The sequence below is a fragment of the Malurus melanocephalus genome, unplaced genomic scaffold, assembly GCF_030028575.1.
Source record: "Malurus melanocephalus ecotype Western Australia unplaced genomic scaffold, MMel_1.1 scaffold_177, whole genome shotgun sequence".
NCBI classification, from domain to species: Eukaryota; Metazoa; Chordata; class Aves; order Passeriformes; family Maluridae; genus Malurus; species Malurus melanocephalus.
Window position 1 is genome coordinate 1446205 of NW_026623409.1, and position 15791 is coordinate 1461995.

Here is a 15791-nt window from a genome sequence, read left to right on the forward strand (position 1 = left end):
GGGCCGGGGCGGCCGAGGGGGCTGCGGGCGGGGATCTCTTCGGGCAGCCGGCGCTTCCCTTCGCCGCTTGCCTTTCTCCCGCCTGGCGCCGAGGATGCGGGGTGCGGGCAGAGCGGGGAAGGGGGGTTACTTGGGGTGAGGGTTTATTTTTAGGAGCGAACGCCCCTCCCCGGGCGGGACGAGGCTGTTGGAGGCGCTGGTGTCGAGGGGGAAGCAGCGGCGCTGCTCCTCCGTGCTGCTGTAGCTGCTGGGCGGCTAATCCTAATCCTCGTCCTCGGTGGTCTCTGACAGCTCTGCGGGCTCCCTGTGTGTGCCTCTGCTGCTCTGCGCTGGGCAGCCTATACGGGTTTATTTTATCTTGGTTTTTTTTTTTTTTTTAAAAATAATTTATTCCTCGCTTAGCGTTGGTTTCTCTTGCAGATGTTGCTGCAGGTGGGGGCAAAGGGAGCACTGTGATTGCCTGGGATCTTGGGGCATTTCTCTCTTCACCTTTCCGCTCCCGCTCCAGCGCTGCTGTTGCTAAAGACTTTTGTAACTATCGACTCAAGTACAATTTCGATGGAAAATGAAGGTAAAGGTCTCATCAGAGTCACTGACTTCATTGGAGCTAAGAGGATTTTTGCATGCAATTTGGTGACAACTCCTACTGGTGCGTGTGTATGTTTTACCGTTCCAGGGGTTCGCAGGGTTGCTCTCGTGTGTTAATCTTGCGGTAGGGATTTTGAGCTGTATTTTGAGGTTTAAGATTCGTAGCGTCATCGTTTTTCTTCATTTGTCCTGCTGCTTGTTGAACTGCTTGTCAGACAAATTTTCTTCTCTCTTGACAGATATCCAAAACATCTATTATACGTTTTAGTGCTCTGTGTGTTTGGAATAGAATTATTTTATTTAGGCAGAGCTTCTTAGCATCGTTTGCTTGCTATTTGCTTTAATTATGCGATTCTCTTAAATTTATATTTCACGGTGAAACATTAGTTGCCTTTTRTTTTGAAATATTTTGTGTATTTATAAGTACTTGAAAATGACTCAAATTTGTTCTCTTGGACAGTATTTAATTAAAAAGTGACACTGAAGTTTTGAGTACTGAAAGAAGTTGCTTTATTATGCTTTCTTTTTATTGTCTCATTTGGAAATTACTTAACCTGGGGATTTAATTCAGTTTTTTTCCTGTCAGCCTTCGGGTTATGCTCTGAAAACATTGAAAGCCCCTTTGCGTTGTGACAGTGACTGTGAACTTCATTGATTTTTGTTTTTTCTTTGTTTGTTTCTATTTCATTCTGCATGCTGAAAATCACTGAAATTTATTATTTTTATTACTATATATGTAAGAAAAGAATCATTATACTTTCCCTTTATGTCATCATTATTCTTTGAAAATAGGTGGGGGTTTAGGTGGCTACTGGATTTCCTTTGCTCTAGGTTGTTRTATGAGATGTTAGGTGCTCCTTTTCCTCCCACCCCTGCCTGAAAAAGGGCTGCTTTTTTGATAGTTTGACTTGAATGAGGAACTGAATTGACATTGTGGGGTAGACTTAAGTTATTTTTTCAGGCTGTATATTGTTTTATTCTGTCATGGATGACAYGGAAAGTTGTGGTAATAATGAAGTAGTTATGCAGTCCAATCCATGTTGAAGTCTATGTAGGTTGCTATAATCTGGCATTTCAGACCTTTTTTCTAACTTAAAAATCCCGTTAGAATATTTTAAATTCTATTGACCATGCCTTCCAACTGCATATTTGTAAAAAAGAGCACGRACGTTTTTCAGTAGCAGGAATTTTGAATGGCCAGAGAGCACCTCTAGAAGATTGCTCTCTGTTTTTAGAGGTTGGATCGCTGTGGAAGTGGTGTCAGTGCCTCTGCATTTCAGTTACTGTTTCAAGTAAAAGGRTTTTGAATGGGCAACGCCCGGGGCCGGGGGAAGGCAAGCAGGGATAATACCATTGAATAGAATTACACTTAAGGGARAAAAGTATCTGTGTGCCAAAACCCAAATGGCAGAAAGACTTTTAATGCCTTATAGTTCTGTTACCAAATGAGTAGTATATGATAGATATAGTGTATAGTCAAGTTGTGTGTGATAGTGTGCCTCATTCTATTCTTCCAAATGCACAAAGATGGCATTTCTTATGGAATAAATAAACTAGGCATAAAAATTAGTATTACTTGTTTGATAGAAATCATATTAAAAAAAGCTTTTTCTAGGGGAAAATACTTTAAAAATATGATCATATGGATATTTCAAAGGTAGAAATAAAGGCTGTGGTTTATTKAGGGTTTTCAAAATGGGGTAGGCTWATGAGGGTAGGAGAAAATGATGTATGATAAAAAGACTGAAGTGTTTCTCTGAACACATGAATTACTTCTTCACTATTTCTGCTCCCACACTCATAATTAATTGAGTCTCCAGATGGGCATGGATATTTACAACTGTGTACTGTCTGTTTTGGTGCTCTTGGTATTTCTGAGCTCTTCTTTTTCTATCAGTTTGACATTTTGAGGCAGCTAGACACCAACAGCTTCCGTATTGGAACTTTTCAGCACTCTTGAGGTTCCGTAATGTATTTTCTCCTGGCAACAGCCGAATAATATTGGTAATCTTATAGAACAAAGATTGTATTTGGAATATTTTTAAGCTTTCTTTTTTTTTTCCTCAAGTATGTGTTTGAAAGGCCTCTTAGGTTTGGATATTGAGCAGGAGATGGCAGATTGGTTTTTTTCACCCCCTCCTGTATTTGAATGAATATTCAAGATTGGGAAATGATAAGATGGTTTGGAAAACTGATGTTTTCCTGTGTTAATTCAGTACTCATAAACAGCATTGTGTGTTTATGTCCAGGCTTGTTAATATTTTGTCCCGAGACTTTATGGTTCCTGTTTCTTGTGTTGGGTTGRTTGAACTTCCACAAAAATTTGTGTTTCTCATGGTAATGGGGGAGAGAGAATTTCCCATCATAGGAAAACTTCTGCTTAATCATAAAACTATGATTTAGAGGAATGATGTTTGTATTTCCATTTGGAAAGGTGGAATTTTGTGACTTCTTTCCATAAGAGGAACTTTTTCTTAAACTGTAGGCAGCTAGGAAAACTTGCATTGGCAAAACATAATTYTGTAATTTTTGGGTCTCTCTGTTGGTAGCTCTGGGCCATTTTGAAGTAATTCTCTGCAGTGAAGTCTTGAATTTATTTTCTTCCTCTTATCCGCATTGTTTAGATTGCGATTTAGGCTGCTTGTTTGAATGAAGATTGTCTTGCAGAAGTCTGCCTTTTAGTAGAGAAATAAAGAACACAGTTTAGGTTTTATAGACTTTGAGCTTCTTTGAGGTCAGACTGTGGCCACAAGTACAAATTGTTAAATAGGAATACTGTTTTGTTATCAAGGCCTTATGTAGTATTTCCATATTGTTGCCCAATGGAAGAGGTCAAAGTAAAATTTTCCCCAAAAAAAGATTTTCCCAAAATCATGCAGATGGTTGGTACAAAAACTCAGACCAGACTTGCTGCATGTAACAAAACACTGCATGGTGATTCAGAAATCCTCCTTAATCTCATTGTTTTGAGTCCTAATTTTAGCTAATCTTCAAATATGATGGTTAACTTCAGCCTATAGTCTGTAGTAATTTCAGGATAATTTTGATGATTGGTTGAATAGGAAGAGATAAGTGGAGACTGTTTTATTTCTCTAGAAGAAGATACTTCAGTTATTCATAAAATTCTGACAGATAAATAATTTCCATTTATCTTGTGCTTGTAGTGCAGTTGAATTTCCTAGTGAGTTTCATGGGTGATGGCTTTTGTTTTTGGTGGTTTTTAAAAAATGATGAAAATGGGCTTAGTTGCTGAACTATCAGAATGAAGATCAGTGAATTTGGGTTTTGGGGGTAGTGAGTTTTAGCACCCTAGCCTGGTGCATCATGGWTTAGATAGCCATAAGTACTAACGAAGGGGTGGAGTGTGTGTACATGCAACAGACAACAGAGGGGGAGGGGCAGCAGTGGCTTGAAAGCAAATTAAATGGTTCCAGAGTGGCATCATCAGTTGGTCATTAAGTAATATACAAAATAATCAGATTGAAAATTGCGATGGAAAATGTTGGAGACTCTGAAATGGGCTTGGTGTTATCACAGTAGTTCAAGTTCCTTTTGGAAAGTAGATGATTTCTTWGCAAATTAATAGGTGAAACAAGAAATTTGGTATTCACAGATTAGTTTTGTACTATCTACAGCKTGCAGGAAGCTAGAAACCAATACTTTATGTCTATGTTGCCACAAGTCACRTCTTTTTAAGTTGGAGGTTAAGGTGAGAGAAAAACATTTTTCTTTTTTTTTTAAAAAGAAGTGAGAGGCTTTACTGAAGACCAGTTCTAGTAGATACCTTCCTGTATTTTAACAGTAGTTTGATAAATAACTCCTAAATTAATATAGATCAGTCTTAGAGCTCTATGCCTTAGAAACATATATTTTCTTTTTAAATGAACCATCAGAGTAATCTTTTAATCTGTTTGGTTGATGGAGTATTAGATAGTTTACCCTTTTCTTTCTCCATTTTTTCCCATGCAGGTAAATTAAAAATGTTAATGTATAATAATCTAGAAGTGATGTTATATGGTGTCAGTTTGAGTTCAGATGTTGCAGAATGTATGTTTAATTATTTTGCTTGCTTTKTAACTTCTTTACTTGAAGAGTTTATGGCATAGTCTCCTGGTGAGTCAGAAGCATTGCTGTAAGGAAAATGCAGACAGTTCTCATGGCAGCTAATTCAACAAAAGAGAAACAAACATTTTTGCTTGTTTTTTTTTTTTTTTTTTTTTTTTTTTTTTTGGTGAAGAGTAACAAGTACGCAGCGATTTTGAGCATCGTGGGGTGCTTTTCTGTGGGACTGAATAAAAGTGTCTGCTTATTGCTCAGAAAAGGTCATGCTCTGAACTGTGTTCCAGTGGTAGTATTGTGTTGACTCTTGTGGTTGTTCAGTTTGTCTGTCTTGCAGGCTTGGCAGGCTCTTAGCCCAGCCCTTCCTTCCCCCTTTCCCTGCTGGGCAGCTCCCTGTTGAGTTGGAAAATTAAATGGGTGAATTAAAATTAAATTAAATTCATGAGGTGTTCAGTTAATGTTGAAAAATGTGAGGGACAGAGGAGTGAGATCTGTTAGCTTGACTCAGTTTCTCATTAATCATAGCTTCCATTCAATATCAATTCACCCACAGGCTGTGGCAGAATTTTGCAAGAGTGGCAGAAGTTAATATATAGATTTTTGGTTGTGAGACCTGGTTTTGGTTTGGTGAAAGAGTTCAGATGATGCCTAATTGACACTGGCTGATAAAATAGACAAGTTTGGTTTATAGAAGCTAGAAGGAATGCAGAAGAGAAGAGAGGGAAAATAAAATACAGTAATCAAGGTATAAATTTGGGACAAGCATCTGTTTCTAGTTATTTGTTTYGTAAACATTATGCTCTAAACAATTAGAAAGGACAAAATGGATAATGGGTTAGCAGATGCCATCTACAGAATCTTTTACAAAGGCTTTTAAAAGACTTTAAAGTCATAAATTTTCTGCAGCACTTCTTGCTGCATACGTAATTCACAAAAAAGAAGCTTTGTGAATAGAGTTGTTGCTTTCTTGATACTAATCATAAGAACACTTATTATCATAAGTAGAGTAATTATGCAGTGAGTTMTGTTTGCATTTAAATTGACACTGACATTAGCTTGATCCTGAGAACTGTTGTAAACAGCAAGTTCAATATTTTTTTTACTTAGAAATTAATTTTGTTGCATTATGAAGTGACTGCATAGCTGTCAAGGACATAATCAGCTACGGGGTCTTGAAGCTTCAGTTTTTTAAGCAAATACTGAGAAAATACTTTTATTGGTGTTTTTGCCTAATACCATTATATGGCAACTAAATTCTGCATGGATTCCTTAGTAGCATATGACAAGGTGATAAAGTTCATCATTCTAGTGTTTGCATTCAAGTTTCATCCTTGATTTGGAGACCCTCAGCACTTCAGAGTGTTATGAGATGCAAGTAGACTGTTGGAGAGCAGCCATATGATCTTATTTCTGAGCTTAAATGTTCTTTTCAAGAAAAGTTAGTGACTCTCTGGCAAGATAAATGATTGCTTAAACCCAAAGTTTTTTGGCCTTTAACATCTAAAGGGYTTCCCGTGAATCAGGATTTAAGCTGAAGCAGGAGCTATTCAGAGTCAAACCAGCAGTGGCCAGCCATGCTCTCTTCCTTAGGTGATGGGTTTCTGAACTAATCCAGGTCTCTTATACATAAACTTTGCTTTCGTTGAGGCACTAGCATTGGTTTAATCACTTTAGTGTGTGCTTAAGATTGTTTATCTTTTTGTTCTTCTGATTAGTAAGTAATGCCACACGTAAGAAATGTTCAAGCAGACTTTTCCAATGTTCAAGGAATTCTTTTGAACAGGAAAATTGAAAACTGAATATTTTGACCAATCAGCTATAGGTGGGTCTCATGTGTTTGTCAATGCCTTCTTGGTAAAGCTGATGCCACCTCCGGGCTTTCAGCAATGAGGTTTTAAACTTTTCATAGTACGTTCTCCAGAGTATGTATGAATATGCACTAAATGGAAAATCCTTCATAGAAATTAAACAAAAATTAGAAGTATTTGGCATTCTTAAGTTTCCATTGTATTCTATGTTAAATAAGCTAAAGGAAGATAAAGTGGTATTGGAGGTTTAGTTGGATTTTTGTGTTGCCATTACTCTGACAGTCCACAGCACTGCAATCAGGTTAAAGTATGATTATTTTTGTGAAATATTTTCTCTGGCTAGAGAGCAGGCAGTTGTTACTCGCAAAGTTTGTGATCTAACCATGTGGTGTATACAATTACTACAGCAAACTGCCCATCCTTACTTTTGTGCTGGTAGCCTCAGCTGAATTACATGTCCTACTTTCTGTTTTTTAAATTAAAGAAGACAAGGATAAATATCCTGAAAGAGTAAAATGTATTCCAGGTTGTGGAGACATGTTTCTCAGAGAGTGTTCTTGGGAAGTATTTTTAGGACTTCAAAATAGTTCTTGGGCTTTATAGACTATTGTAGAGTTAATAAATTGCATGTTAAATGGASCATCTTAGTCTTTATTACACTGCCTGGAGTAGATGGGGTTGGGGATAGGTTGCATAAATATTTTACGACTTATGGTAGGACAAACCTGGAGATTTAAAATGGTCAGTGCYAGTATTTGATTTCTGTTCTTAGTTGATCAGAAATGCCAAAGTGTTATGTATCAAGGAGTATGATTTCTGCATTATGGCTGTTTCTTRGCCATAGTGAAAGTCCTAAGCACTGCTGAAATGGTACTTGAAGAATATGAGGCAGGGTTTTTTTCGGTCTTGGTGGGCAGTTTAGCAGGTTGTTCTCATAATTTGGGTATTTATATTTCTTTGGTTACTGGGTGGTATCTATTGCTGTTTTGCTATAAAGTATTATGAAATGACACACAATAGCAAGGGACTGAAACTATGTGACCTCCCAGGGTAAAATTACTCTGCAAGGAGAACTCATTAATGCAGATTAGTGTTTCTCTTTCCTTCTGGCTTTATTTTAGAGTCAGAACTTTTCTGTGTGAACTTCCTTTGATGTGGGGGCTCCTGGTAAATGTTTTTGTTGAATAGGAACAAATTTTTTTTGACTGCTAGAATACAGGGTTGCTGCAGCTGTTTCCCCTGAAGTGAAAAATCATCAKGCTTTTCCAGAGGAGTACATTTAAAAAAAGACAGTAGACAGTAACTTCAATGCCTTCAAAAAGTATTTCTTTTTCTGGGCAAACAGTGGCCTGCTCATTAGTTTACAGACCTCAGTCTTTCATGGGGTGGGAAGGGACAGCTCTTCGCAGTGCCAAATAAAATACTCTTGGTAAATTGTTCGTGGGTGTTTGCATTGAATATGTGTTGGCTCTTCTTGTTCTGAAAAACTCAGTGTTGTTTCCCATAGAGGTGTTTGTCAGAGTATAATGCTCTCTGACCAGGTTCTTTCAGATAATCCACATAAGGAGGGTGCAACACTGAATATTAAAGCTGGTGAAGGGGCTGAAGCACAATTCCTGTGAGGAGCAGCTGAGGGAGGTGGGGTTGTTTAGCCTGGGGAAGAGGAGGCTCTGGAGAGACCTTATTGCCYTCTAGAACTGCCTGAAAGGACATTGTAGCCAGGTATGGRTTGGTCTCTTCTCCCAGGCAACAAGTGACAGGACAAGGGGACATAGCCTCGGGTGGCACCCAGGGGAAGTTTAGGTTGGACATCAGGAGGAATATCTTCACAGAAAGGGTGATTAAACATTGGAATGGGCTGCCTAGGGAGGCGGTGGAGTCACTGTCCCTGAAGCTGTTTTAAGGAAAACTGGATGTGGCACTCAGTGCCTTAGTCTAGTCAACATGGTGGTGTACTGTCATAGGTTGGGCCCTGATCTTATAGGTATTTTCAAGCCTAATTGATTCTGTGATACCAAATGTGTGTGTTTGAAGATACTTGATGTTGTGTGGKTTATTTGATTTAGCAGAATGTCATATTCATGTTATGTTTTCAGTGTATTTAATAAGCATAGTTTGTAATTAGCAAAATGTAGATATTGCAATACACAGTGTGATTCCCATTTGCTGTCTCTATAWTATTTGCACCACTGTGATGCTGGGCATCCCTCATTGCCAGAAAGGACCATGTGGGTTGAGACCCCATATGGTGCTCCTTGAAATTTTATCAGTGGTTCAGTGCATGGATTCACCAAGCAATGTGGGCCTGAGCAGCACAGGGGGGATGCAAACTTAGACATTAGAATTCTTTTGATGAAATGGGGGAGAAACATTCATGTCACCAGCTGATCCACTTATCTGACTGAGGTGTTTATTCAAAGCAAGGGCAACCTTCCAGTCCCACTGTGTTGAGGTTAAGTCTTGTCTTTGTAGCAGCTGTGGTTTGTCACACCCTGCGCTATTTCCTGAGCTTCATGGGTGCTTCACCTTTGCTCATGTCCTCCAAGCCCTCTGTTACAGSGCTTTATTGGTCAGTTACTGTACTTGAGTATTTACCATGTCTAAATTTACAGGGGTTTGAGGCTCATTTAAGAACTTGCTAGTCGAGAATCAATCACAGTTGGTCTTTGTGATTTAATCTCATATGAGRTACACACAAATATATCAGTGTAGTCTGTAAAGATGAAACCTTTCTCAGTGTWACTTCTAATTTTATGTACTTAATTAAAATATAGATGAATTAGTTCAAATGCCAAGAATATTAAGAATCAGAATTTACTTAAGGTAAATTTGTAGCTTAACTGCATTTAAAGTTAGTGAACTTGATTGCACAGGGTTTTATTTATTTTAATAAATCTCTATTTGCCATACTTAACTGCTTCCACCTGCTTCTTCTGCGAGCATAACTGGTGAATTTCTCTGGAGATTTCTTTCCTGTTAAAATCTGGTGGAATTTCACAGATAAAATCGAGTCATAGTCACAACCATATCGAGTATTGTTGGTTTCAAAATGGTCTGAGGGCTCTTCATGTGCTTCTCTCTGCCTTAYGTCAACATTTGGAATCCTGCTGTGCATCATGGGTTTGCTTCTGGCTGTATAGTTGGTCTAGGATTTAGTGTAACTATTAAGTGTGCCTGATGCCTTTTTTTTGGTCTATGTGCTTGGCTTTGTGCTTGGCTTTTTCTGTCTTGTCATCACTTGGCCAATCTTCTGTGACTGGGAACTATATTGAGGTTCCAGGAGCACCTTGCCTTCTAGACAAACAGGAGGGAAATATGGCATAAATATCTAGTGAAATATGTGTTTTTAAGGTCATTGTTAGCTCTGTGGAATCACAGTTGTGATGCTGAGCAATAATCTAATTTGAAATAGAGAGCTTGATGATGCTTTAGATAAGATAGTTATGCTTTAGGTAAGATAGTTAAAAATTTGCATCTCCRAAACTTATAGCCACAATGTCTTAATGAGCAGGAAAGGATTTTATACTTACTCTTCCTATCTGATGGAACTGACAGAAAATAGGATTACTTCCACTCTGGGTATTTTCCTTAAAGATCCCTTTCKCAGCCAAGAGTCTTTGCCTAGCAGGAACTGTCCAAAGTCTGTGTGCACCCACATGGAGACTCAGACCTCTGTGCTCATTGACATCTGGTTGGTCTTTAGTCMTGGGTGCTTTCAGGATTCCAGACAGTGCAGGAGAGGTAAGCACTTGGAATTTTACTGTGTGCACAGGTGTCTACAGAAGTTGATCTGTGTTGCCCTGTGCACCTGTTTTCCTGGCTCTGAATTATACAGACTTGGAGGASAGCATGCTTTTTAGGATCTGAGCTTTTTAGCCTTTCAGTGTGTATCACAYGTAGTTTGATCATACAAAAAATTCAGGAAATGGGAAGTAAGTTTCAGTCTGTTTGGTGTTCAGTGAAATATGTTGTATTATGCTGTTGAACACTACGGGTTTTTTTTTCAGTGTGGGGAAGGTAGATGAAAAATGAAGCCTAATTCTTACAATGGGTGAGGAAGTCCTGATTCTTTTAGGATCTCAGTAAGAAAGGTGTGAACACTACTAACAACACAGAAAAGGCAATAGCAAGGTATAAAATCATATGTCCTTTCTGATGCTGGGAATCCTGAGATAATACAGCTTTGAATAGATCTCTGTCAGGGCATGGCACACTGKAGATCTTGTTTGCTTATTGTTCATTAGTATTGTCATGGGGTTTTACTCRCAGTACAGAGTCATCCATCACTGAKARTAGTCCAGTCTGGAATGARGGCTTTGCAGTGTCACATGGACAACATACTCTAATATCCTTACCTCATTAATGAAACTGCAGTTTCTGAGCAAGGTGCATGTAATATGTCAAGTGGGAAAGACAGTGTACTGTATGTATGCTTAAAATGAAATGCACATTGATTAGTTCCACATTGATTATGTGGACATTCATTAATTATGCTATTGATTAGGCACAGCATGACTCAGTAATGATCACATGGTATCCACGATAATCATGTATCTGAATGTGGATCACTGACTGCTCACACAATTATAATCTCACAGCAGATCCTAACAAACAAGTTGAAATGTCTTTGTAGTACTTGAATTGGCTTGAAAGGGGTTCCATTTTACAGGGATTGATGGGAKAGATTCAGACAGATTTAGTAAGCTGTTCAGATGGACCTGAAGATTTAGAAGATGAATCTCAAGGAAAAAATTAGAATTTCATTCAGTATCTCAAATTAAATTTGTTTTGTGAACATCTTGGTGGGGTTTTTTTGCTTTCGCTGTTATAATTTTGCTTCGTACTATCTTTGTATTTCATACTTGTAGGTCAGTTGAGAAGCTTTATGTAACATTYGCAAGGCTTTATATTAGCTAATTAGCCAAAGTGTTTTGGTCATCAGTTTGTCTAAAAATAGATTTTGCTATRAGAGTGTTCTAAATTTTTAGACTGCTCTCAGTGAATATGGGTCCTACTATTTGCATTCTCTGAGCAAGCAGAGCTAAAATTTCCCCTTATAAATAATAGTAAAAGTATATTGATGTCAGTGAGCCCTCCTGATGGATAATGGACTCATTGTGCTAAGCTGAGAAAAGCAATGGTAGAGGTAAGTTGCTGGCATTTGGTRGAAGGAAGTTAGGCAAGGTCTTGTAGCCTATGAGGAAGAAGAAATAGTAACACATTGCTGTTAACTAGTTAACTAGATCTTTTTCTTCGTAGAAAACAGAAGGGAACTCTGAATTTCTGGTAGTGTAAGTCTTCCAGATGAATTTGTGTTAATTTTGATAAACATACTTTAGTCACAGTTCCGTGGTCGTATGATTGATGCATATTTCTTGGCCTAGAAAGGATAGTGTGTTCCTTGGAAGTGGTCCAAGAAAAGGCCTTCCTGAGGCAGGGATTTATTTCTGTTAGTTAGCATCCTGCTGCTTTGTTCCTTGGTGATATTAGCTGCAATGGAATGGAAAGCTGTAGACATGAAAGCTTCAGTGGTCATGTATGTGCTGCCTATCCGATATCTGACTTTGGCCAATATTTCTTAGCCTGCATTTTCTTTATCCCTATAAAAACTTGGCCTGCAATGAAGTACTGAACTATTTTAAGGTATCAGCTGATAAATGATGGAAAATTAATTGCAGCATAGGATGGAAAGAAATCTTACTGTATGTGGGTTGTCTCCTTTAATACAGATTGCTGTGGTTCTGGGAATAGCTTCTTTTGGATACCTTAAAAGGTGTTGCGGAGGCCCAGATCTCTGGTGTGTAGATCTGGGCAACAGTGCAAAGGACTGCAGAGAGCACTTGCCAATGGTATTTAATAAGTAATTTTTCTCATTTTGTGGAAGTAATGCATAGTAAAAGCAAAATAATTTGCTTGGATGCAGTTATTGTGGTCCAGCAGATAGCAAGCACAGCTGTTTTTCAGACCTACATCTGTTGGTGTAACCCACTTTGTGTTTTGTGAGGGGAATAGTGATCAGTTTCTCATTGGCTAAGCAATGGAAATTTAATTTGTGGCCGTGTTAGATATTTGAAGCTGTTCTTTTCTGTACTACAAGTGCAGTTTAATGTACAAAGAGTGTAGAGGGTTTTTAGAATTTAGATGAGGATCCATCCAGAATTATTGTACAATGTGTGATTTTGCTCTGGTGAAAGGAGCTGGTTATAAAAAGACTTTTTGAGCCTTTATCTTTCTGATCCTGTATCAGATTTTCTCTGTAGATTTTTTTCACTGCACACAGCAGAGTGTGTGTGTGTGTGTGTGTGTGTGTGTGTGTCTTCAAAAAAGTAGGAGATAATATGAGTGAAATACATTCAAAACGACTGGCTTTTTGAGTCTGTCACAAAAAGGTTGTCAGAATAAGCTTTGTTATTTCACTGTAGTTCTGTTCTAATGAAGATTTATTTAAAAAACAAACCTGATCTCTGAGAGAACCTTCATATTTCTGCTTAAGGATATTTAAATTCTTAAAATAATCATTAAAAGCATGTTATTAGACTTACTGAAGTCTTCATTGATAATATTAGGAAAACAACCAGTTATGTATCCTTTTTTGGAGTTTGTGTTTAGCAGCAATATGAGTTGCTATAGAGAAAAAGATTTTTCTCAGCACTAAAATTTGTAAAGGCTGCCTGCTCTTACTGGGAAAGTATGGCTGCTCAGCATTTTTGTTGAGAATGTGGAGTCATCTTGGTGAAAGTTAAATGTTTGTGGGCTTGTTTTGGAACAGCATTTAGGCTTGATGGTGTTCTGCCCTAAACTGGTGTTTGGTAGCTACAGAGAAAATCAGCTACAATAGTAGAGTACATGGCCAACAGTGTGCCATATAGAAAATGAAGGTTGTCTTACCTTTTTTTTAGGGCATAAAATGCTGGAATCTTTTAATGTGTTGTCATCTTTAGATACTTATATTTTAAGTCTCAGCACTCATAGAGGAGATATATACAATACAGTAATTATTTTCTAAAGCATAAACCCACCAGTTGAAGTTCTGTGCAAGTATAATGTGAAAGCCATTTCTGTGGTGTGCATGTTTGCATGTTGGGTCTCTTCCTGTTAATGAAGGGGGGGATGTGTGTGCAGCATAAAGCATTAACTGTGGGTTCAGTGAGAAAGTCAGCAGGAAAAAAAAGGGTATCACTCCAGCTTCTCATTTAATAAACAAAAATCAGAAACTYTGAAGTTTCATTAAATATGAAAGCAGTGCTGAGCTGTGCAATCAATGTTTCTATTRCACTCTTCCACAGTTCACAAAATTTTAGCTTCCTAAAATTACAGAAAATATTCCTTTTTTGTAGCATTGACTTGAAGCTTTTGTACTGTAGTCTAAAGTTTTATTGCTTCACTTGCATCTGTACTCTTATTTGAGATTTTSTTAAAGTGTTTCTCCTTTCTTTATCTACAGGATAGACCACCTTAAGATCTGCTTAGAGCACCTTCATTAATGAATAGAAAGTAGGAGCAGGGAGTGAAATTTATCTGGAGCAATTACTTTCTGACTAGATATTGATGATAATGAGCTGAAGGATTATTAWGTTGTTTTACTGTTAGGATCTCTGCCATCACTGAACATGTTGTTATACAAATTAGTGTTCTCACTTGCATGTCCAGTGTTTTRTTATTGCAGGTGCTAACTGTGTGAAAATAAGTTGAACTGTAGATTATTTGAGTGCAGTGTTTAYAAAAAGCTAACTTTGAATGGTATTAATACTTAATTGCTCTGGCWTTCGTTGTTTGAAATGCAACATTAGCACTCCCCTTCAGACTATGGTTTTGTTTCTAGGTTGCACGTCTTCAAAATATCCCTGATGGTGAAAATGAGACAATGATTCCTGTACTGTCTTCAAAAAAAGCAAGTGAATTGCCAGTTGATGAAGTAGCAAGTATTCTGCAAGTAAGTAACTTTTTAATCTCTAAAGAATTTGCTGATGTTACCAAACAGTAATTTTGATATTTCTTATGGGCAGATCTTGTAACTGAAAGTTGATACGTTATCGTGCAGTTTGATATTAGCTATTGTCTGCTTCTAAAAGCAAGTTGATTTTTAAATTGTTACTAGAAATACTCTAATCTCTTAAAATTAAAAAAAAAAACCCTGTGCATTTGGTGGGGCGGGGGAATGAGATTCAACTTGAAAATGTTTGAATTTCTGCCTGCATCAAAAATTGCAATTTGTAAATAAAAATCCTAGAGTCAATCATGCTATAAAATTCCGTCCTGGTTTTATTTGGGTTTTTTTTNTCAATCATGCTATAAAATTCCGTCCTGGTTTTATTGGGGGGGCTTTTTTTTCCCATTGCTTCAATTTCTGTGTGGAATCCTTAATGTTCTTAATTTATTTTGGTAGCCTCTGTTTTTAGGTGGAGAAACAGGATTGAGAAAGCTACCCACTGACAGATTTATGAACCATTCAATCTGGGTTAATTTTCATGATAGATGGACTTTTTTCATTTTCTATATGCTTGACTGCTTGAGGAGTACATCATGATAAGTATTGTTCACTGACAACTCAAGATTTTGAAGCTATTACTGTCATTTGGCTGAGTCACTGAACTCCTGACATAACCCTCAAGAGTAAGAAGGATGCCARTAGTTTGTTTTGTTGTAGAGTTTTCTGCAGGGAAGATCAGCAGTCATTTGGAGATGTGAAGCATTATCTACTTCTGTAGTTCTCTGAATTTTTGGTTGAATATCTTAATTACTGTCAAAGAGAGTTTTAAAATAGTGGTTAATTAGCTCTCCTTGTCATACAAACATTAGTACCAAGCTTGCCTTTCTGATCTTACCCAAATTTGTATAATCTAAGGCTATATATTTGGGTGTGGGAATTTATACTAGCCTTTCACTGTAATTGCTGACTGTTTTATTTTTTGCATATTTTAATAGGCTAATCTTCAGAATGGCTTAAAAAACTGTGAAGTTTGTCATAGACGGGCATTCCATGGATGGAATGAATTTGATATTAGTGAAGATGAACCACTGTGGAAAAAATATATATCCCAGGTGAAGATTTTTGTCCTTYTTGCTTTTTGGTTTTAATACTTTTGAGTAGTTTTGGTCTATTATATTCTATTCTCCAKAGCTTTTGTGTATGTGAACATATTCTGATAAAACTGGCAAAAGTCTAGTAGAGTAGGATAACTTGTATAATTTRTATCTAATTTAGCTATTGGAAAAGCTCTCATTTAGGCATATACCAGTGTTTTGATTGTGATTTGTTTTTAAATGTATGTTCATAGCTATCCAAAGGGTGCCATTCATAACAAGTCTGAGAAATAGAAAAGCAGAATAAATTTC

General features: G+C 37.5%; 1 protein-coding gene across 5 annotated transcripts in view; it reads left to right on the forward strand.

The window, feature by feature from the left end:
- The window catches only part of ATP2C1 (ATPase secretory pathway Ca2+ transporting 1), a 62071-nt gene that overhangs the window by 17586 nt on the left and 28694 nt on the right, over positions 1-15791 (forward strand). For 2 of the 5 annotated variants that reach the window (XM_057372722.1, XM_057372721.1), the window contains exons 2-4: positions 421-571; positions 14278-14388; positions 15381-15497. In XM_057372722.1, coding sequence (XP_057228705.1) covers positions 566-571; positions 14278-14388; positions 15381-15497 — 234 coding nt within the window. In that variant the 5' untranslated portion in view covers positions 421-565. Of the gene's footprint in view, positions 1-37; positions 102-420; positions 650-14277; positions 14389-15380; positions 15498-15791 lie in introns of those variants that run through there. The other 3 variants (XM_057372724.1, XM_057372720.1, XM_057372719.1) reach the window with 3 other exon arrangements.